Source organism: Chrysemys picta, chromosome 21, assembly GCF_011386835.1.
Source record: "Chrysemys picta bellii isolate R12L10 chromosome 21, ASM1138683v2, whole genome shotgun sequence".
Taxonomy (NCBI): Eukaryota; Metazoa; Chordata; order Testudines; family Emydidae; genus Chrysemys; species Chrysemys picta.
Window position 1 is genome coordinate 1,539,714 of NC_088811.1, and position 22,744 is coordinate 1,562,457.

Here is a 22,744-nt window from a genome sequence, read left to right on the forward strand (position 1 = left end):
TGTGGGAGGGGAGGGGAGGGATGGGGGTTGCTGCATGCTGCTGCCAGAGGCTCCAGGTACCCATACTGTGCCCACACTGGCCTCTGAAGGCCTCGCCATTCTGCTGCTCACGCAGCGCCGAGCTGCCTGCTGCTCTCTGCATGGGTGCGTGGTGTGCTGAGCCCCACCACGCAGACCTTCCCGGTGCAGATTATCCAGGCCGTGCAGCTCCGCAGCAAAGCATCAGGCCGGGGTCCAGGTGAGAGTGTGCTCTCCAGCCCACTGCTTCCCTGGGCATGCCCAGAATGCAGGCTACTGGTAAACAGCCGGAGGTGGGCCCCCTCCCCACAGGCGCCTGGCCCGTGCACTGCACCCCTCCGAAGGGGCTCATGCTGAACGCCCAACGTCAGTCCCTAGGGTTACATCACTGTCCATGCAGCCCCCCCACGGCGTGTTTAATCCCTGGGAGAACGGCAGAAGTCACGACAGATTACTGCTGCTGGGACATTCCTAACCCCCAGCATGTGTCGTCACTGGGACGAGCCCTGCGCTGGGACTGGATGGGGGGATCCCTCCCCCACACTTCCTGCATACAGACAGAGCTCCAGAGCAGCTTCCTTCCAGTGTGACCAGCGGTGTGGGGAGGGAGCCGGTCCCGGCTGGAGGGACTGTGCGCCCAGAGGAGCCGCATCTCTCCTTCGCTGGCGCAGAAACTGGAGATGGTGTCTTGTCTGCATGTCAGAGGGGAGGGATTGAGGGGACCCACGGCCAGAGCAAAGCTGTGCTGAGGGACACCGCGGGACATGCATGCCTCTGTCTCCGTGTAGCACGGATCTGCACGTGCCTTTCCATCACCGGCTATGGTATGAGCCGCCTACCCCCAGTGGGATTATTTCTCATCCCTGGCCCGTTGGTTTGGCCTTGGCATGTATGTGCCCCTCTGCCAGTTTACCCCTGGGGCCATCGCTTAGGCCCCTTAGCTCCTCCTGCGTGCCGGGTCATGTGTGCACAAAGTGTGGCAGCTGCTGATGTGGGCACTCGGAGGGCAGGCTGGCGCTGCGATCTCGAATTCCCAGCTGGCCCGAGTGGATGAGGCTAGGCGTCCAGCTCCCTCCACCCCCCTGGCAGGGCCCGATTGGCACAGTGGCTAGTGTCACGGAGTATTGGGGAACTCAGGGCCCTGCACCCCCGGCTTCCTGCGATTCACCATGACTCTCAGCCAGCCAGTAAAGCAGAAGGTTTATTTGGATGACAGGAACACAGTCCAAGACAGGTCTTGCAGGCACAGACAACAGGGCCCCCCTCAGTTAGGTCCAGCTTGGGGTCCCAGGGCATCCCGCCCCCCCCCTTTGGGGGGTCAGAGCCATCTCTGCCTCCCAGCCATCTCTCCAGCCTCCTTCCAGCCTGCTTCCAGCACTCTGCCTTCAGCGACCCCTCCCACAGCCTTTGTTCAGTTTCCCGGGCCCCGGAGTCATCTCACCTCCAACCCCCTCCTGGGTTCTCATGTTACAAGCTCAGGTATGTTCCCTTGGGCCGGCTCCCATCCCCCGATGCAGACCATCCTAGTCACACTCCCCTGTCAGCATTCACACACCCCAGCAAGAACAGTCCCAGTTCGTCACATCTCTCCCCCCTTCGAGACCGAACTGAGCAGGGTCACTTTAGCCAGTGACCCGGGGAAGTTCGAACCTACCCCCGTTCCCATGGATGCCCCCGCATCCCTCCAGTTCCTTGGTGAGAATTACACCAGGCCCCTTCCGTTCCACGCCCCCCCTTAGGTCGGGGGTGCTTGATGGCACTCGCGGTTCGCATGTGGGAAGGTTTATGCGGCCTGTGCCCTTTTCCCACCCCCATACCTCTGGGGTTCCAACTGGGCTGTGGTCTTCTCCCAGCGCTCCAGTCTGGAGGTCTGTGCTTTGGGCTCTCTTGGTTTAGAGCCGCCCTTTTAACCTTGGCCACCCTCTGGAAAGGATCCTTTATGCTGGGCAAGGGTCCTAAAGCTCTTTTCCCCTTGTCCCAGGCCTTCCTCCCCCTCTGACAGGGGTCACAGGATCCGCAGTACTGTCGGACAGTAACAAAGACCCCAGGCCAGTAAAAGCTCCGTAGCAGCCTCTGCTGGGTACGCCAGGTTCCCTGGTGCCCTGAGAGGGGAATGTCATGGGCCCGGCACAGCAGCTGGCGGCGATACTTCTGGGGTACCACCAGCTGCCTCCTGATCCCCCCTGACTCCATTTTCCCTGGGGGAGCCCATTCTCGGTACAGGAACCCCTTCTCCCACAGGAACCTTTTCCGGCCACCTCGTTCCATGGTCTGTACCGCATTGAGGTCGGCCAGGTCCCTTATCTTCCGCAAGGAGGGGTCTCTCTGTAACTCGGCCTGGAACTCAGCAGCTGGGACAGGGATGGCCACCTGCTCTTTCTCGCCCGCTGGGTCCGAAGCTGCAGCCTCCCTGAGCCGCGTCCCTGGGCGTTCCCTCCCCACCAGGTTAGGGTCCTGCGCCTCAGGCAAGGCACCCCCCCCAAGGCCAGGGCGCAGGGCCCCTCGCCGGCTCTGACTGCGGGTCACAACCAGTGCCTTTTGGGGGTTGCTTGGCCAGTTCTCCAGGTCCCCCCCCATCAATACCTCAGTGGGCAGATACGGGTGTACCCCCACATCCTTGGGGCCCTCCTTGGCCCCCCACTTCAGGTGTACCCTTGCCACGGGCACTTTGACTGGTGTTCCGCCCACCCCCGTCAGGGTCAGGTAGGAGTTGGGCACCACCTGATCTGGGGCCACCACCTCGGGCCGGGCCAGCGTCACCTCTGCGCCCGTATCCCAGTATCCATTGACCTTCCTCCCATCCACCTCCAGGGGAACAAGGTACTCTCTCCGGAGGGACAGCCCCGCGCCCACCGTATAAACCAAAACCCCTGAGTCTGGGGCATCCAGCCCCCTAGAGGAGCTGGCCTGGGGCCCTTCTCTCTCTTGAGCAGTTGATAAGCTGCCAGCCCCTCTTGCGTGAGAAGCCTGCCCCTCGTCCGTCTGGGCCTCTACCAAGTTAACCCTATGCGGGTTCGGTCTGCTCAGTCTGTCCTTGAGCTTGGGGCACTGGGCCCGAACGTGGCCTCTTCGGCCGCAGTAATAGCAGCTCATGTCCTGTGGGTCCCCTCGAGCCGGTCGGTTGTCCCTGACGCTGGGCATTCCCCGTGGGAGGGGATTCCCCATATTCCCTCTTTGGGAGGTCCCAGGGTGACTCTCTCTCTGCATCACGGCGGGCCTGTTCCTTTGGGGCTCCTCCCTGCCACCCCCTGACCGGCTCTTTACAAACTCATCAGCCAGCTGCCCGGCGTGTCGCGGGTTCTCTGGCTTTCTGTCCACCAACCACAGCCTCAGGTCGGATGGGCACCGCTCATACAGCTGCTCCAGTACCAGCAGTTTAATCAGGTCCTCCTTCGTCTGGGCCCCACCAGCCCACTTGCTGGCGTATCTTTCCATGCGGACGGCTAGTTGCAGATATGAGATCTCAGGGGTTTTATCTTGACTCCGGAACCTTCCCCGGTACATCTCAGGAGTCAGCCCAAACTCACGTAGCAGGGCCTTTTTGAATAGTTCGTAGTCCCCTTTCTCTGCCTCTCCCAGTTGGCGGTACAATGCCACGGATTTGGGGTCCAGTAAGGGGGTAAGGACCCGGAGTCTGTCCGCGGGATCAACCCGGTGCAGCTCGCAGGCCGTCTCAAAGGCCTCCAGGAAGTCATCCATGTCCTCCCCCTCCTTGTATGGGGCCATGATGCACTTATCAAAGCTCCGTGCAGTCCTGGGTCCCCCCTCACTCACCGCAGCCGGGGGTTCGCTGCCCCTCAGTCTCGCCAGTTCCAGTTCATGCTGACGCTGTCTCTCATTCTCCTGTCTCTGTCTCTCTTCATGCTGTCTTTGTCTCTCATTCTCCTCCCGTTCACGCTGATGCTGTCTCTCTTCACGCTGATGCTGTCTCTCTTCATGCTGTCTCTGTTGTTCACGATCCTCCAGCTCCCTCAGTTTTAGCTCTTTCTCCCATTCCAGCCAATTCCGCTCCCTGGATGCCGAACGTCGCCGGGAGGATCCTCTGCTGGCCGGCGGGCTTCGCCGGGGGGACCCCCTGCTGGCCGGGGGGATCACGGCGCCTTCGGTATTTGCTGGGCTCCTCCCCACCCTTCCCCTAGGCATAGGAAGGAGGGGTCTCGGGAAGCCCTCAGCAGCCGGCTGACCCCTCCCAGCTGGGACAGACACTGGTGCCTGCGCTGCATTTGCCAGGCTGCTTCCCTGAGACACAGGGATCAGTTCATTCGCGCGATCTTCCGCCTCCAGCTGGGCGATGAGCTGTTCTTTGGTGAGCCTCCCAATGCGCAGCCGCCTCTGCTTGCACAGCTCCACCAGGTCGCTCTTAAGCCGCTTGGCATACATCTTCCTGCTGGCCACTCACCGGCCTGTGTGCTCACAGCTCCCCACAGTTTGCAGGGGGCCCCCTAGTGTGCCAGCCCTTCTCGAGGTCACCACCTCTCTGCCAGGGTCGAGCTGCAGACTCCTCCGCCCCTGGGACCACTCGCTGTGATCCCACGGGGGACCCTGTTACTGCAAAAGTCCTTCTCGCTGGTCACACACTCCCAGGGGTAATAACCGTCTCTCTCCCACTCTTCAGCAGGCCTGGTCCCCGTCAATCCCCCTTCGTTTTACTGCTCCCCAGTCACTTACTGCAGGAAGCGCCGTCCACGGGGTGCAGTAGATCCCACCGCTGCCACCAGTTGTCACGGAGTATTGGGGAACTCAGGGCCCTGCACCCCCGGCTTCCTGCGATTCACCATGACTCTCAGCCAGCCAGTAAAGCAGAAGGTTTATTTGGATGACAGGAACACAGTCCAAGACAGGTCTTGCAGGCACAGACAACAGGGCCCCCCTCAGTTAGGTCCAGCTTGGGGTCCCAGGGCATCCCGGCCCCCCCCTTTGGGGGGTCAGAGCCATCTGTGCCTCCCAGCCATCTCTCCAGCCTCCTTCCAGCCTGCTTCCAGCACTCTGCCTTCAGCGACCCCTCCCACAGCCTTTGTTCAGTTTCCCGGGCCCCGGAGTCATCTCACCTCCAACCCCCTCCTGGGTTCTCATGTTACAAGCTCAGGTATGTTCCCTTGGGCCGGCTCCCATCCCCCGATGCAGACCATCCTAGTCACACTCCCCTGTCAGCATTCACACACCCCAGCAAGAACAGTCCCAGTTCGTCACAGCTAGCTGCCACCCGCACAGCAGAGCAGCCTGCTTGGGGGCTCAAGAGCCTGACCCGTTTTGCAGCTATCCTCCGGGCTGGAAATTCCCAGCCTGGGCTGGAGCAGCGGTTACTTGTCCAGCTGGACCCCATGCCCTTGAGGCCACAGTGGCTGGTTTCTCTCTGTACACTCCCTGTGTGTTCTCATTGCCCCGGGGGCTGCCTGCTGCACCCACCTCTGGCATCTCGCTTTGCCGGGCTCCTGAGAGCTGCAGGAGCGGAGCTGGTGCCTTGCTGGGAGCGCCCCTGGCACTGGGGCTTGCTGGCCGCCTAGCCGGCCCAAGCTGCAGGGGGCTGGCAGGAGCAGGAGTGGTGCTCCCGACGCCCAGGCGCCTGGCTGAGCAGGCAGCAGCTCTGCTTGGGGCCTTGGCAGTGCTGCATACAGAGTGCTGGGTAGCGGTGCCCCCGGCCCTGGCTGGCTGGGGCGCTCTGCGTAACTCGTGAACTTGGCGCTGGGATGAAAGTGTCCATGTGCTTGGGTGCGGCAGGCCAGGGACTGCTGGGGCAGAGCGACGGGGAGGGAGTGGCCATGCAGGGGATCCCTACCGACCACCCTGGGCAGTGGCCACTTCCCTGGAGTGCAGCAAAGGGGCGCTGGTGGAGGGACACAGGGCTGCCTTCAGCCAGCCAGGCCAAGTGCATCCAGCCCTCAGGGACGGGAGCCCCGCGGGAGCACCTGCTGGTTCGAGGCTGGGGAGCGTGGGCTCTGCAAGGCCCAGCCTGGGCTCCCCCATCAGGCCTGTACATCCCGCCCCAGGCGCCCCAGGGACGGGAGGGCGAACGCCCCAGCAGCTGGGAGCTCAGAGCGCAGCCAATGAACGGAGGCACCAGCAGAGCTCAGCTTGGCTCCATCAGTGAGTCCAGATGGAGGGGGAGGGGAGAGAAGTTGGAGGATTTGCATCGTCCTTGCCCGTGCAAAGCCCAGTTGGCCCATAGAGGAGGGGGCTGCCCTGGGGGCAGGCGTGCCACAGTGGGGTGCTGTAGCTGCCTTGCCAGACATCCTCAGGCTGTGTCTGGCCTCTCCTTGGGGCAGGGAGGAGGGGGGCTGAGTCTCTCCTGAGCAGGGGCCTGGCTGAGCCCTGGGGTCAGTTATAACCTATCTGGGGCTCGTTCTTTCTGCCTCAGAGGCTGCTCCGGCAGAGAGCCAGACAAGTGCCCACCTGCCCAGCTGCTGCACCGCCGGGAGGCTGAGCCCTTCGGCAGGGCAGGACGGGGGGAGGTGCTAGCGGAGGTGGGGCCAGCAGCCCTTCCCCAGCAGCTCAGCAGCCTGGCGCCTGGCCTGGCCTGGCCTGGCCTGGCCAGCTGCCCCATGCCAGCAGAGAGTGGCGCTCCTCCCCAGAGCAGCTCGGGCCACACGGAGCAGAGGGGGAGTCTCCTGAGGCCGGAGCTGAGCACCTCTTGGGATGGTGCTTCCCAGCCTCAGCCTTCCTGCTGGGGGTTTATAATTCAGCTCCAGCCGGCTGGTCTGCAGTGTTGGTTCCAACACGCCAGTGGTGACTCAGAGAGCAGGGACTAAGGAGCGTGTCTGGGCTCTGCCGGGGCTCTGGGGCGGGCCTGTGGTGTCAGATCTCACCTGGGGCCCGGGGTCCTCGCTCTGCGGGGCTCTCTCAGAGGCCCATGTCCAAGGCTGGCTAGGCACAGAGGTCTGAGCAAGCCCAGCAACGGGGGTGCTGATCTGTGGGCGTGGAATGGCCGGGGCGAACGTCGAGCGTCTAGGTAGCTGCAGGCCAGCCGCGTCCCTGCTCCATAACCAGGGTAGCTCCCAGCACAGGCTCACCTCCTGATGCTGCCGGCCAGCGGGGCTTGTCCCTGGGGAGAGGCCCCCTCTGGGAATCTGGCTTTGCTTACGGGGGCATGTTTCTCCCCCCGCAGCACAGCCCCTGAGGGCTGGGGTGGGGCTGCTGCTCCCTGCCACAGCCACCACCCCCTCTGCTCTCCGGATGACTGGCGGTGGGAATAGGCCCTGGCACGCCAGGAGGCCGTGACGTACTAGCAGAGCAGGCTGCCCATGGCAAGAATCCAGGAGCTCCCAAGCCTGTAGCCTTGTCTCTGTCTAGCCACATGGGAGACAGTGACGCAGGTATCAGGAGGGCAGAGGGCTGCAGAGCTCAGCAGGGCACAGGCCCCAGACTCACGTGAACTTTCTCTCTGTGTCCCTGCAGCAGCCCCGCGGGAGCCACTCTGGGGGCAGCACTGATGTGGGGCGAGGGGATTGGGCTGGGGGTGAAACCAGATGGCCCTGCTTCTACGCTCGAGTCCCAGAGGAACCTGCAGAGCTCCAGCGGGGGGTGCTGCTGCGTAAGGGGCAGACATGTCCGCACTCTCCAGCAGCTGGGTGAGCACCCTGGGTGTTAATTAGCAAAGCCTCCAGCCCAGGGGTGCGAAATCACCCACGTCTTACAGCTGGGGATGCTGAGCCCTGGGGGGCGGAGGCAGGGGAGTGCCCCGTGTAGGCCCTGAGCCCATGTGCCCATGTCCTAGCCCCCTGCTGTAACCACCAAAGCACACGCCTCCCAGAGCTTACACAGAGCCCCGGAGTCCTGGCTCCCACTCCGAACCACTGGGCCGCGCTGAGGGCCTGGCTGTGGGGCACAGCTGGGCTTTGGCTTTGCTGCGGGGGAGGCGGTTCCTGCTGCCCCTATCTGGCTGGTCCCACAAGGGCTGGCCCAGCCCTTAGCACCCTGTGCAGCATCTCCATGGCAATGGCTATTGTGAGGCACCTGCTGGGGAGTGAAAGGCTGAATTCCAAGGGCTGGTTAGTTGCTGGAGGGGCGGTCTAGGCATTGCGATGGGGCCTGGCCTCCGGGGGCATCGCTTGTGGGGGGAGCTGCTCCACAAGGATTCCCAGCCATTGTGCTGGGCTGCATTCAGGGCTGCCAAGCTGCTCTGTGGACAGAAAGGAGAATCGTTAAAGGCCTCGGCAAGAGAGACGTGCTAGCCGACGTTTCCTATCCCTCTGCTGGGTATGTTGGTGCAGGTACGTCCATGCATCAGCCACGCTGGCTGTGCCCCCAGAGAGCAGGCCAAGTGTTCACCTCTGGCTGGAGAGTTTCAGGAGGGCTCCCTGAGCTCTGGGGAACTGGCACTCCTGAGAAGCTGCTGGGAGGCAGACTGGCCCAGCGGGAGGGCACTGGCCGGGGATGCAGGAGGCTTGGGGTCTGTTCCCAACTCTGCCAGTGGCCTTGGGCAAGTCACTTTCCCTCCATGGGCCTCGGTTCCTCTCCCTCTGCTGTTCAGAGTGTAAGCCCTTCGGGGCCAGACTGTTCCTCGCCATGCACCGTACCCAGCACGGGGCCCTGACCTGGCTGCTGCCAGAATGCACCCAATGAATAATAGGGATAAGTCGGGACCTTTGAGTGCTTCAGAAAGGTTCACTCTCTTCCAGCAGCCAGGCTGGCTCAGGGAGCGGGAACGTTTGAGTCCTGGGCTCTGCTTGGTGCAGCTCAGAGAACGGGGTGGGAGGGCGAGCGGGAGCCTCTGGTGGGGCCCAACTCCCTGCACCTGCCGTGCTGGTGTCTGGAAGTTAATGACCCCGTACGTGGGCTCGGGGTGTCCTGCAGAGCAGGGTGAGTGACTGGAGGTGAGGGAGGGCAAGGTGGGTTTCACATCTGACTTCCCTTCCCTTCCCTCATAGAAAAAGGTCAGTGCTTAGTGAGTTCAGGGTGACTCCCCAGTGCCCAGGGACGCCACAGCTGGAATAATGTCTCCCCAGCCTGGCATCCCATGGACCCTACTGTACTCCCAGCACGCGGAGGCAGTGAGCTGACTGGAGGGAGAGCGGTTCCTGGGGAAAGCTGGGTGCCGCAACAAGGGGCAAGGGTGGGGGCAGGGACCCTGCACAGCAGAGAGAGAAATGGGTCCTTGGGAGAGGAGCCGGACGAGCTCTGCTCCAGCCTGGGGCTCCCACCTAACTCTGTCGGGTGAGGTCTGCGAGTCGAAAGGGAGAGTTCACGTGAAGGTGCTGGTGGCTCCCACTGGCTTTGCACATTTGCATTATACAATTCAGGGTTTGCTTTCCAAGGGCCCCAGGAGCTGGGTGAGCCCTGTGCTGGGTAGGGCTGAGGGTCTGGCTGCTGGGGGCAGGGGTATGCTGGTGTGCGGCTTCCTTCTGGCTGTGGTGTATTGATATGGTCTCCAGTACCACCTGTGGGGACTGCCCATACAGATCCCATTGTGTAATGACCACGGGGAGCGGAGTGTTAGCAGTGGCAGTGCTTTGGTGATCAGCGTCATTGTGTGATGCGTTTGTTGAGCAGCTAAATCGAACTGCAAAGAGGGGCTGAAGGGGGAATGCCCAGCACCTACCAGGCACAGAGAGGCTGCAGGTGACATAGTTTTGTCAAAAATCCGTTACCTCTACCCCATAGATTTTTATTTCTCTGGCGTCTTCCCCATATTAAAATTCAGCTGTTTGTCCTTTACTAACTCAGGCCTAGAAAGCCCAGCAACGAGAGCTGATGGTCGCCACGTGTGTCTGTCTAACTCTGCGCTCCCCTCTGCCAAGGTGTCGCTAAAAGGAGCTGGGGGTACATTAGCCGTTAGGAGACCATGGCCTGAATCCAATGGACATGCAAGTCCTTGTTCCCATAACCAACCCCTCACTAATGACTGGGGGCTCCAGGTCAGTTGGACGAATGGACTGTGCAAAGGTGAGTACAAGCATCACAAGATGGGCTCCGTTGGCATTTTCCCTTCTCGGGTTGGTTCGAGGTACCTGGCTGTGTGCTGGGATCTATACCCGGGGGTGCCCAGCGAGCTCCCTGCAGCCGCTTGTTCAGCCCTTCTGCGTGGCGGAGCGAGAGCATCAGTCGGTGTGCAGGGTTCAGTCAGGCTGGAACCGCTTCCTTCGGGCCGTGCGCCTGCAGCCGGTTTGGAGCAGGGCTGCAGGGTGTAGAGCGCCCCAGGACAGCACCAGCTTTGTGCTTCCCACAGGGTCAGGGCCAGTGCGAAGTGAGGCGACCTCAACTTCCTCCGGCGAAATCGCTCCCCTTGGGGTCGTTGGTGAGGCTGTCAGTTCTCTGGGGCATGAATACGCCAGGTGTATGTACACAGAGGCCATGAACCGAGGAGTAACCAGATCCCACTCAGTGGAGTCGAGGACCCGGTGCCACATTCAGACTGCAGAGCGAACCAGACACTTGCCGTGCATGCGAATGTGCTGCGGGTTAGTCCATAGTATGCAGATGAGTGTGTCAGAAACCCGATGCTCTCCTCGGAGGAGGTGTAGCTTTGCGGGAGCCTGGGAGGCTTCAGTTCCAGCTGTGAGTGCAGGCTGACAGGGGTGAGCGGGAGGGAAGAGCTGGAGCAGCGGAGGGGGTGGGGGAGAGGGACAGACACCCCCACATGCAGCGAGAGTACCGTCCCTCGGCTGTGCTGTGGGCCTGGGAATTGAAGCCTGTCCGGGCAAACAAGGAAGAGCAGATGGAGAGCATGTTGCAAATCTTACTCATTTCAAACCCAAGAGGTGCCTCACCTGCTTAGTCACCGTTCTGTCATGGCTGAGATTGCACCCAGCCCTCCCGGAGAGATGAGTCAGTGGGGTTTGCGCCGAGGACACAGGCTGTCTGGCTCACTCGGGGGACTGCGGGGAAGTCTCCGGCTCGGGAAGAGACAGGCGGCCCTGTGGGGTGGTCGCTGCTGGCTGAGCTGAAGGTGCTGCCTTTGTTGTTGTCTGCTGTGGCCAGAGGTGAGTCTGGAGCCGGGGGATTAGTGGTTTGTCTTTCCACGGGTCCTGAGTCTGCCTGGGCAAAGGATACTCGGTCGCTTCTGCTGCTCGGGCCATGGGCCACTGGCATTAGGTTTCCTCGTTGCTGTGAGCTTTAAAAATTCAACAAGGAGCTGGAGCTGCTGCTGCCTCATTCCCCCTGCTTCCGCCAGGCGGGGTTGGGCTTGCCTCTGTGTTTCAGAGGACTTTGACTTGCCGGATCTGTGCTCTCCACCCTCTTGGCTGGAGGTGACACCTGTGTGCGCCCATCACCTCCTCTGTGTCTGGCCCCCTGCAGACATCCGAGCTGCCCTCAGACTCACATTCACTTCCTACAGCAGGCCGTCCCCGTCCCTGGCTCCTTTCCATCTCAGTGGAGATGTGCGATGCTGCAAATACGGCATGTTCCCTGGCCACCAAACTGTCAGCCAGTCAACTGTGGCTTCCTAGCTGCTCGCTGGGCTGACTCCCCTTGACTCTGATGACCCCAGCCAGATGCCTGGCCTGGCTCTTGGTGCCATCCTGGAGCATGGAGATTGTGTTGTGTTGGGAACTTGGCAGCAGCTGCAGGCGCAGCCCAGGTCTCACATCTGGCAGACAGATTATTTTTTGTGTCCACTCTGAGAACCATGTGGCTGCATGGCAGAGCGCCTGGCTGGGTCTGGGGGACTTTGGATTGTGGAAAGTCGTGGCAGGGGTGAGGGGAAGGCACAGATCTACAATGGCTAAACTACTTCCTAGGGCTGCACTTGGGCTTTGAGCTGGGGATGGAAGTGGGGAGTTAAATAAGGAGAAGCTTCTGCCAGTCTCTGCTCTGAGCATTCATGAATGAAGCTGCCGTGGGCAGGGGGTGCTGTGGGGATGGTCCCCTTTTGACAGAATGTTTAAATGACTTCCCTAGGGGCACACAATATATTTGTAGCAGAGACAGGAATATCACCCAGGAGTCCTGTGCTTTCTCCATGTCCAGGTTTCCTCTTGCTACTGCAAACCTCCAGTGCTTCCCTGAGTAGGCTACAGGGGCAGGAGATCCCTGGGCATGCATATATGTGTGTGTGTGTGTGTGTGTGTGTGTGTGTGTGTGTGTGTGTGTGTGTGTGTGTGTGTGTGTGTGTGTGTAAAAAAACCCTTGGTGTCTCACCAGGTGACCTCCAGGTGAGCTGTGTGTGTATGGGTGTGTGCATCAGCCCCCGGTGTAACACTGTGTGTATGGGGAGGTAACTCCAGAGGGGCCCTGGTGTGCACATTCACAAGCCAGTGACCCTGGCATCAGATTAGGAATAAGGTAAATGGTGGTACTTTCCCAGGCTCTGCCCACTATCCAAGCTCCACCCATTCATGATGCCAAAATCATGTAGATCTTCACTGTGTAGATCTTACAGTGATTGTCCTTTCTTGCTTCAATCAGCGGAGAAAGAGTTAACAATGTTGACATTAGAATAGCCATCATTAGTCTTCAGAGTGAACACGGAGGCAAACAGGCAGTTCTCATAGCAGGCTTTCTGTAGATATGGCTGGGTCAGTTTGCGTTCAGTTCACATATTGAAGGTTTTCTACACAACCGTGAGGGCTTGAGTCTGCATTTTTAATTAATGAAATGTTATATTCTGAAGTATAAAATGCAGCCACCGGATCAGCAGCCCAGCTGGGCCTCTGTGCTTGTGGTTTCCATTGTGCTGATGTGCTCACAACTCAGCCCCGCACCAGACGGCATGTGAGGAGCTCCTGAGACAAGTCCTTTGCAAAGTTCCAGTATAAGCACAGAACTGTTCAGTAAGGAAGAGCTGCCAAAACCTTATTGCTTTGAATATGTAGGGACCCGGAGTGGGAGCTCTGTTTGCACCTAAGTTCTGTATTGCATGCCGTTGACTGACTAGCACTGGCCTAGCTTATTTCCTTTCCAGCCTGTCTCCTAGGGACCAAGGCCTGGTCTACACACAGCTTTTGCTTCAACTTAACGGTTTCCTCCCCCAACCGGTGCAAGCGCCGTATGCAGACGATCCCAGAGGGGTGTTTGCATGCAGCACCTCCTGCTGGGAGCTGCGCTTGTGGCTCCAGGCTCCGATGCTTCTGAGATGTCCTAGATTCCAAGGCCAGAAGGGACCATTGTGACCCTCTAGTCTGACCTCCTGGCCAGCACTGCCAGAGACCTGCCCCAACGCAATTCCTAGAGCAGATCATTTAGAAAAACATCCAGTCTTGAGTTAAAAATGGCTGGTGATGGGGAATCCACCATGGCCCTTGGTAAGCTGTTCCACTGATTAATTGCTCTCACTGGTAAAAAAAAATTGCACCTTATTTCCAATCTGAATGTGTCTAGTTTTAACCTCCAGCCACTGGGCTGTTTTAGAGCTTCTCTGCTAGATTGAAGAGCCCATTATCACATGTCTGTTTCCCACAGGAGACAGGTATAGACTGTGATCAAAGTCACCCCTCTACACTCTCTTTGTTAAGCGACATAGATGGAGCTCCTTGAGTCTGTCACTGCCAGACAGGGTTTGTAATCCTCTAATCAGTCTGGTGGCTTTTCTCTGACCCCTCTCCAATTTATCAACATCTTTCTTGAATTGTGAGTCCCAGACCTGGATTCACTATTCCAGCAGTGTCGCACCAGTGCCAAGTACAGAGTAAAATAACCTCTCTCCTCCTACTTGAGATTCCCGTTTCTGCAGCCCAGGATCACATTAGCTCTTTTGGCCACAGCCTCACACTGGAAGCTCTTGTTCAGTTGATTATCCCTCCTCCCCAATCTTTTCAGAGTCGCTGCTTCCCAGGATAGAGTCCCCCATCCTGGAAGTCTGGCCTGCATTCGGTGTTCTAGATGCACACGTTTACATTGAGCTGTGTGGCTTTCGGGTGGACTCAGCTGGAACACGTACTTGTGTTGAACATTTGGTTGCAGGCCCCTGTTCTGTGATCTTTCTCTGATGCTTCTTTTCTCTGGCTTTAGCATCGGAGACCTGCCCACGGCTCAGAGTTGGTCCCCACAGTGTGTAGCTTGGTTTTTTTATCTGAAACTACCAGGACTGAGTGACTCGCAGTCTGACTTTGGGGCCATTGACTTCAGGCTGTTGGTGCACCTGGGAGCGAGGGCGCATGTGGTCGCTGGAGGTATCCTGGAGAGGCGCTCCCAGTCCCCGCACAGGCGGTGCTGTACATGGGAGCCGGCAGCACAGGTGTGATTGCAAGGGAGGAGGCCCTTGGCCGCAGAGGCTGTCTGACTGGCTTGTCTCAGGAGATGGGCAGAGCTGCTCGGATAGTCTCTCACCAGTCAGGTGAGCTGCCAAGGCGGGGAGCTCCTGCGTGGTGGTGGCTGGGAGGGGCTAGACGAGCTGTGCTCAGAGATCCTGCTGCGCTGCCTGCCTCTGAGAGAGGAGACATGCCCCACCCCAGAGCCCCCGTGTGGCGTCGGGAACCAGGCCCGTGTGCTGCGGGACCACTCACCCTGGCTCAGCCTCTGGATCGGTGGGCTAATGGGTGGAGGGCAGAGCTCTGCACCCCCCCTCCACCTCCCTCCTTAGACCTGTTGCTCTCTGGAGGTGGCCTCTTGGGGTGGAACTGCACCCTGCAGTGGTGGGCGTTGTGGCATCATGGGGTGGTCACGGGCCCAGGAGTGGTACCCAGAGCCCCTCTGAGCCTGTCATTGGTGCGGATCCCGGGCCTGTGTCCCTTTGCTATGAGCCCATTGTCACTGGCGTGCAGTGAATGCAGGGCCCTGGGTTTGACCCCAGTGGGACTGAGTGCACTGCAGGGAGCTCCTGCGAGCTGCCTGCACTGACCTCCGAGGACAGCCTAGTGCTCTCTCCTCGGTGACTGCACAGCTCGGGAAACCCTCCCTAGAACCGAGCGCCACCCTGGTGCGCTGACAGGGGGTGGGGAGCAGGGGAGCAGATTGGAGCCGTCTGGGAAGGCTCAGGCTACACCCGTGGGAGTGCAGGCCAGGAGAGCTGGTTCTCCAGCCCCACTCAGTCAGGGCTGCCTGCCACCGGCTGAGCCCGGGAAAGGTTGTGAGCTTTGGAAGAGCCTGGAAAGGAGAACATGCGGGAACAGATGTTAATGCTGGAGGAAGAGACTTCAGGGAGTCGAATCATACCCCAGACCAGCTCAGCACCGTTCCCCTCTGGCCTAGCCTGGGGGAGACAGCTCTTGGCCTGGCGCTGCTCGATATGGCTCCACCCTCCAACCCAACCTGGGGAAGACTGCTGCTGGCTTGGCCCAGCTCCATGTGGCTCCGTGCCCAGCCTGGGGTACCGGTTGGCCCAGCTCAGCATGGCCTCCCGCTCAGCCCAACCCTGAGGAAGCCTCCTGGCATGGCCTAGCTTGGCCCTTAGGAAGGCAGCTCCCAGCAGAGAGCAGGGGGCAGCGCTCTCTGGACTGGCCAGCACTGAGTCACACACCCAGATGGTCCAGGAAGCTTCGCCCTAGGGGATGCTCCAGGCACGCTGTTGTGCCACAGAAGGGAGCGGACAGGATGTACCAGCCTCTGGATTTGTTCCTCCGGGATGGGAAAGTGAAAGCACCTCATCCCTGATGTCAGTGGGAGGATGGGGGGTGGGGTGAGAACCTATGGGCTGGGAAGGAGGGCAGGAAGTGGGGGAGGGGCTGGAGGAGTGTGGGGTGGACTCTTCCCCTTTCTCACTGCATAGACCCAGAGGCCCCCTCTGCTTCTCCCCGGGGAGTCCTTGTCGCGGATTGTGGGGGAGTTAGGGCCCTGCACCCCTCTTCCCGAGATTCACTGCGACTCTCAACCAGCCAGTAAAGCAGAAGGTTTATTTAAGGACAGGAACACAGTCTCAAGCAGAGCGTGTAGGTACGACCAGACCCCCTCAATTAGGTCCCTCTGGGAGGTTCAGGGAGCTTAGACCCCAGCTTGGGGTCCCAGGGCATGCCAGCCCACCCCCCTTGGGGGGTCAGAGCCATCTCTGCCTCCCAGCCATCTCTCCAGCCTCCTTCCAGCCTGCTTCCAGCACTCTGGCTTCAGCGACCCCTCCCACAGCCTTTGTTCAGCTTCCCGGGCCCCGGAGTCATCTGACCTCCAACCCCCTCCTGGGTTCTCATGTTACAAGCTCAGGTATGTTCCCTTGGGCCGGCTCCCATCCCCCGATGCAGACCATCCTAGTCACACTCCCCTGTCAGCATTCACACACCACAGTAAGAACAGTCCCAGTTCGTCACATCTCTCCCCCCTTCGAGACCGAACTGAGCGGGGTCACTTTAGCCAGTGACCTGGGGAAGTTCGAACCTACCCCCGTTCCCATGGATGCCCCCGCATCCCTCCAGTTCCTTGGTGGGAGTTACACCAGGCCCCTTCCGTTCCACGCCCCCCCTTAGGTCGGGGGTGCTTGATGGCACTCGCAGTTCGCATGTGGGAAGGTTTATGCGGCCTGTGCCCTTTTCCCACCCCCATACCTCTGGGGTTCCAACTGGGCTGTGGTCTTCTCCCAGCGCTCCAGTCTGGAGGTCTGTGCTTTGGGCTCTCTTGGTTTAGAGCCGCCCTTTTAACCTTGGCCACCCTCTGGAAAGGATCCTTTATGCTGGGCAAGGGTCCTAAAGCTGTTTTCCCCTTGTCCCAGGCCTTCCTCCCCCTCTGACAGGGGTCACAGGATCCGCAGTACTGTCGGACAGTAACAAAGACCCCAGGCCAGTAAAAGCTCCGTAGCAGCCTCTGCTGGGTACGCCAGGTTCCCTGGTGCCCTGAGAGGGGAATGTCATGGGCCCGGCACAGCAGCTGGCGGCGATACTTCTGGGGTACCACCAGCTGCCTCCTGATCCCCCCTGACTCCATTTTCCCTGGGGGAGCCCATTCTCGGTACAGGAACCCCTTCTCCCACAGGAACCTTTTCCGGCCACCTCGTCCCATGGTCTGTACCGCATTGAGGTCGGCCAGGTCCCTTATCTTCCGCAAGGAGGGGTCTCTCTGTAACTCGGCCTGGAACTCAGCAGCTGGGACAGGGATGGCCACCTGCTCTTTCTCGCCCGCTGGGTCCGAAGCTGCAGCCTCCCTGAGCCGCGTCCCTGGGCGTTCCCTCCCCACCAGGTTAGGGTCCTGCGCCTCAGGCAAGGCACCCCCCCAAAGGCCAGGGCGCAGGGCCCCTCGCCGGCTCTGACTGCGGGTCACAACCAGTGCCTTTTGGGGGTTGCTTGGCCAGTTCTCCAGGTCCCCCCCCATCAATACCTCAGTGGGCAAATACGGGTGTACCCCCACATCCTTGGGGCCCTCCTTGGCCCCCCACTTCAGGTGTACCCTTGCCACGGGCACTTTGACTGGTGTTCCGCCCACCCCCGTCAGGGTCAGGTAGGAGTTGGGCACCACCTGATCTGGGGCCACCACCTCGGGCCGGGCCAGCGTCACCTCTGCGCCCGTATCCCAGTATCCATTGACCTTCCTCCCATCCACCTCCAGGGGAACAAGGCACTCGCTCCGCAGGGACAGCCCCGCGCCAACCCTGTAAACGGAGAACTTTGAATCCGGAGCATCTGGCCCCCCAGAGAAGCTGGCCGGGGGCCCTTCTCTCTCTTGAGCAGTTGATAAGCTGCCAGCCCCTCTTGCGTGGGAAGCCTGCCCCTCGTCCGTCTGGGCCTCTACCAAGTTAACCCGGTGCGGGTTCGGTCTGCTCAGTCTGTCCTTGAGCTTGGGGCACTGGGCCCGAACGTGGCCTCTTCGGCCGCAGTAATAGCAGCTCAGGTCCCGTGGGTCCCCTCGAGCCGGTCGGTTGTCCCTGATGCTGGGCATTCCCCGTGGGAGGGGATTCCCCATATTCCCCCTTTGGGAGGTCCCAGGGTGACTCTCTCTCTGCATCGCGGCGGGCCTGTTCCTTTGGGGCTCCTCCCTGCCACCCCCTGACCGGCTCTTTACAAACTCATCAGCCAGCTGCCTGGCGTGTCGCGGGTTCTCTGGCTTTCTGTCCACCAACCACAGCCTCAGGTCGGATGGGCACCGCTCATACAGTTGCTCCAGTACCAGCAGTTTAATCAGGTCCTCCTTCGTCTGGGCCCCACCAGCCCACTTGCTGGCGTATCTTTCCATGCGGACGGCTAGTTGCAGATATGAGATCTCAGGGGTTTTATCTTGACTCCGGAACCTTTCCCGGTACATCTCAGGAGTCAGCCCAAACTCACGTAGCAGGGCCTTTTTGAATAGTTCGTAGTCCCCTTTCTCTGCCTCTCCCAGTTGGCGGTACAATGCCACGGATTTGGGGTCCAGTAAGGGGGTAAGGACCCGGAGTCTGTCCGCGGGATCAACCCGGTGCAGCTCGCAGGCCGTCTCAAAGGCCTCCAGGAAGTCATCCATGTCCTCCCCCTCCTTGTATGGGGCCATGATGCACTTATCAAAGCTCCGTGCAGTCCTGGGTCCCCCCTCACTCACCGCAGCCGGGGGTTCGCTGCCCCTCAGTCTCGCCAGTTCCAGTTCATGCTGTCTTTGTCTCTCATTCTCCTCCCGTTCACGCTGATGCTGTCTCTCTTTCTCCTCCCGTTCACGCTGATGCTGTCTCTCTTTCTCCTCCCGTTCATGCTGTCTCTGTCGTTCACGATCCTCCAGCTCTCTCAGTTTTAGCTCTTTCTCCCATTCCAGCCAATTCCGCTCCACGGATGCCGAACGTCGCCGGGAGGATCCTCTGCTGGCCGGCGGGCTTCGCCGGGGGGATCCCCTGCTGGCCGGGGGGGTCACGGCGCCTTCGGTATTTGCTGGGCTCCTCCCCACCCTTCCCCTAGGCATAGGAAGGAGGGGTCTCGGGAAGCCCTCAGCAGCCGGCTGACCACTCCCAGCTGGGACAGACACTGGTGCCTGCGCTGCATTTGCCAGGCTGCTTCCCTGAGACACAGGGATCAGTTCATTCGCGCGATCTTCCGCCTCCAGCCGGGCAATGAGCTGTGCTTTGGTGAGCCTCCCAATGCGCAGCCGCCTCTGCTTGCACAGCTCCACCAGGTCGCTCTTAAGCCGCTTGGCATACATCTTCCTGCTGGCCACTCACCGGCCTGTGTGCTCACAGCTCCCCGCAGTTCCCAGGGGGACCCCTAGTGTGCCAGCCCTTCTCGAGGTCACCACCTCTCTGCCAGGGTCGAGCTGCAGACTCCTCCGCCCCTGGGACCACTCGCTGCGATCCCCCCGGGGGACCCTGTTACTGCAAAAGTCCTTCTCGCTGGTCACACACTCCCAGGGGTAATAACCGTCTCTCTCCCACTCTTCAGCACGCCTGGTCCCCGTCAATCCCCCTTCGTTTTACTGCTCCCCAGTCACTTACTGCAGGAAGCGCCGTCCACGGGGTGCAGTAGATCCCACCGCTGCCACCAGTTGTCGTGGATTGTGGGGGAGTTAGGGCCCTGCACCCCTCTTCCCGAGATTCACTGCGACTCTCAACCAGCCAGTAAAGCAGAAGGTTTATTTAAGGACAGGAACACAGTCTCAAGCAGAGCGTGTAGGTACGACCAGACCCCCTCAATTAGGTCCCTCTGGGAGGTTCAGGGAGCTTAGACCCCAGCTTGGGGTCCCAGGGCATGCCAGCCCACCCCCCTTGGGGGGTCAGAGCCATCTCTGCCTCCCAGCCATCTCTCCAGCCTCCTTCCAGCCTGCTTCCAGCACTCTGGCTTCAGCGACCCCTCCCACAGCCTTTGTTCAGTTTCCCGGGCCCCGGAGTCATCTGACCTCCAACCCCCTCCTGGGTTCTCATGTTACAAGCTCAGGTATGTTCCCTTGGGCCGGCTCCCATCCCCCGATGCAGACCATCCTAGTCACACTCCCCTGTCAGCATTCACACACCACAGTAAGAACAGTCCCAGTTCGTCACAGTCCTGTCTCAGGAAGGTGGGACTGAGCATTCCTGCAAGCCTGCGTGTTCCCAAGGACCATACGTGTCCTCTGTCTGGCCCTGCCTGGGCCTGCTTCCCTCCGTGTGTCACCAAGCTGGGGTAGACACCTTCTCCAGCTGTCATGACGGGAGCCCCGCACGAGCGGCTCTGAGGCCAAAAACGTCCTGAGTGGCCATGAACTTAGGCAGCCTCCACCTCTGACTGCCTGACTCCTCTCCCCCAGATGTCCAATCTGCATGTTGTAGTGAAGAATGGTGAAAATCCTGTAGCTCTCTTGTGAATTCTGGTGAAATGAAAGCCGGTGGCACTCGGGGCTCCCCCGAGGAGCTCGGGGTGGGGGAGGGGAGCAAGCTGGTTGTGATGGGGCCCTCCTGGCTGGGCGGGTAACCGGGCTGCAGGGGCTCAGATCAGGGGTCCCTCCACTGGGGGCACAGCACTGGCCGTAGCCGCAGGCAGTGCTTAATTTGTAACGAGAGCGGTGCCAGGGCTCATAACGAATGCAGCAAGCCTGGAGGTGCTGGGGCTTAGTCCTGCCAAGCCCTGGCACAAACGAAGCACTGGCTGCATGTCTCGGACCTGGAACCCAGCCCAGAGGGTGACCCCTGGCCCTGTTGCAGCGCAGGCCCCCGGCCCAGTCTCTCCCTCCACCGGATTCTCTTCTGAGCAGCTCTCTGGGATATACCAGCATGCCAGGGGTTAACTCCATGGGCACAGGGTGCTGCTGGGTCCCCCATCCCTGAGCACAGCTCCTTGCAGCCTGTCTCCCTACACCGGGCTCTCTGGCAGTGCCCGGGGCGGGAGGGGCTTGGGGGGGTCACCAGCCATGTCCTACGCCTGTCGCTGCTGTCTGGACTGAGCAGGGATTGCGCGGACAGCCTGACCTTGCCTGCAGACGTGAGTTTTGTGCGAATCGCCTCCCTTGGCTGCAGCCGCTGAGGCTGTTAATGCAGCTGCTGGCAGGAAGAGGGAGCTCGGCACTATGAGCCCGTCGCCCAGCATGCAGGCCTGAGTCCCGCTGCGTTGTGGGATACCCTGGCATGCAATGCCTGCGCGCTGCTGGGGCTGTCAAGGCTGTGGCCAGTGGAGGAGCGCCTGTTCCTGCCGTTCTGCTCCCCGTGCGGGGCCAGGGAGAGAGCAATAGAGGTGTCGGGCTGGCTTGTCTCTGCTGAATGGGGTGACAGTAGGGCTGGGCCAGTCCTGACTAGGGGCTAGCGGGTGCTTCCCCAAGGAGGGCTGGGCGCCCGCTGGACAGCCCCTGGCAGGAGGGTCCTTGCACAGAGGAGTCTCTGGGTCTGAGCCCAGGTGCATGTTAAGCATGTTAGGTGCCATCCGCTGGGCTCAGGAGCAGAGCGGGGCGGCGTGTGTGTGTGTGGGGGGGCTGCAGTGACTCCTGGAGCTCAGGGAAAACCTCTGCTCCGAAGCTGACAGACAAGCGAGCGCTGGCCCCGAGGGTCCCGGACTGCGCGGCATGTTCAGGCCTCAGCTGTGTTTAAAAATAACCCCTCTCGCTGTGACGTGTAGTGACCCAAAGGAGGCTCGGGCCCAGCGCACAATCGGAGGAAATGGATCGGCTTGCAAGCATTGTTTCGCTGCAGACACTTGTTTCCTTAGTCCTGCTATGGGGACACCGATATTTCAAACACAAAGCAGCTTCCAGAGCGAGCCGGCCGCTGCTTCTGCATGCCGGGCATTTGGGATACAATAGCTCTCGGCCCAGGAAAGCTAGGCTGGCGATCTAGGGCTTAGTCCGGCCGGCAGCGCGGGGGGTGCCTGGCCCAGCAGCTGGGAGCGCTCTCCTGCCCTGGCTGTGAGTATGGTGGGGTGGGTAGCAGGAGTGTGCTGAGCTGGAGGCAGGGAGGGGGGCTGGGGTCTATGCCGAGGGGTGAGATGGGTAGTACAGGAGTGCGGTGGGTCAGTACGTCTTTTCCCAGCAAGGGTCCGTCTGCCTCCCGAGTCCCGTCCTCTGATCACACGTCTCCTCCCCCGGGGAGTGTCTCCAAGCAGGGACACAGCCGTGGGGATGGCTCCTTGGTCCAGCACTGAGCGAGAGCAGAAACCAGGCACTGTCGCTTCCTAGCCCAGTGGCTACAGGAGGCAGTAGCCTCTGCAGAGGGACAGCCCCAGGCCCTGCTCCTCTGTCTGTCTCCCTGTCTCAGGCTCAGAGCCCTGGGGATATCCTGGGCCTTTGCTTGGTGTCGTATGGCCGGACAGTTTCTAACGGCTCGAGAGATCTGACTGTGCGGGAGAGAAAAGTTCCCTTTGTCTGTGGTCCCTGCTGGCCTGTGCCCTGATTTCCCACGCTGGCTGCAGGTGCCTGGCCTGGCCTGGCCCAGCCCGACCTGAACTGCCCTTGGGGGAGGCTTTGTGTGAGCGTAGGCTGCAGGGGCTGACAGAGCTGAGACGACTAACTGTGGATGCCCAGAAAGCTCCTGTAGCTTGATGTAACTGGGCCTCCTGAGCGTCCCCTCGGGCCATGCGACAGACAGCCGGCCTCAGTTTCCCCCTTGGACTTCACCCAGGCTTTTGTGGTCAAAAATACCTGTCCTTGGGGGCTGGGTTGATTAATATAAAATAAACCCCAAACCTAACTCCAAATCCCAGAACCAGGTCCGTCCAACAGCCCACCCCAAACAAGGTGTCTCTCGGGGCCCTTCCAGCTTTGGCAGGCCACTCCCAGGCCCTGCCTGGCTGGCGTCTATCCTACCTCCCAGGAGACTCGGCTGGCGCTGCCTTTCTCCCTGCACACGCCCCCTTCACTGCAGCTTCCTGCCGAGCTTTGTAGGGAAATCACCTGAGCTCTCCCAGGGGTGGCGCCTAGTACGCAGGGCTGGCTGGCCCCAGGCAAGTGATGCTCCTTCCCTTGGAGTGATGCTAGGTGCCCGTCAGAGGGTCCTTTGGGCCCCACGTCATTGCCAGGCCCGGGCGCTGGGCCGCCTGTCCCAGCACCATCTCTGTGGGTTAGAACCGCTTCCGGGCTGTGCCTG

General features: G+C 60.6%; 1 protein-coding gene across 12 annotated transcripts in view; it reads left to right on the forward strand.

Moving 5' to 3' along the window:
- PLEKHG5 (pleckstrin homology and RhoGEF domain containing G5) overlaps positions 1-22,744 on the forward strand; it is a 134,673-nt gene that overhangs the window by 84,077 nt on the left and 27,852 nt on the right. The window contains exon 1 of one of the 12 annotated variants that reach the window (XM_065575373.1): positions 9,679-9,897. The exons of 10 other annotated variants lie outside the window; for them this stretch is intronic. In XM_065575373.1, coding sequence (XP_065431445.1) covers positions 9,811-9,897 — 87 coding nt within the window. In that variant the 5' untranslated portion in view covers positions 9,679-9,810. One more of the 12 variants, XM_024110259.3, reaches the window with a different exon arrangement.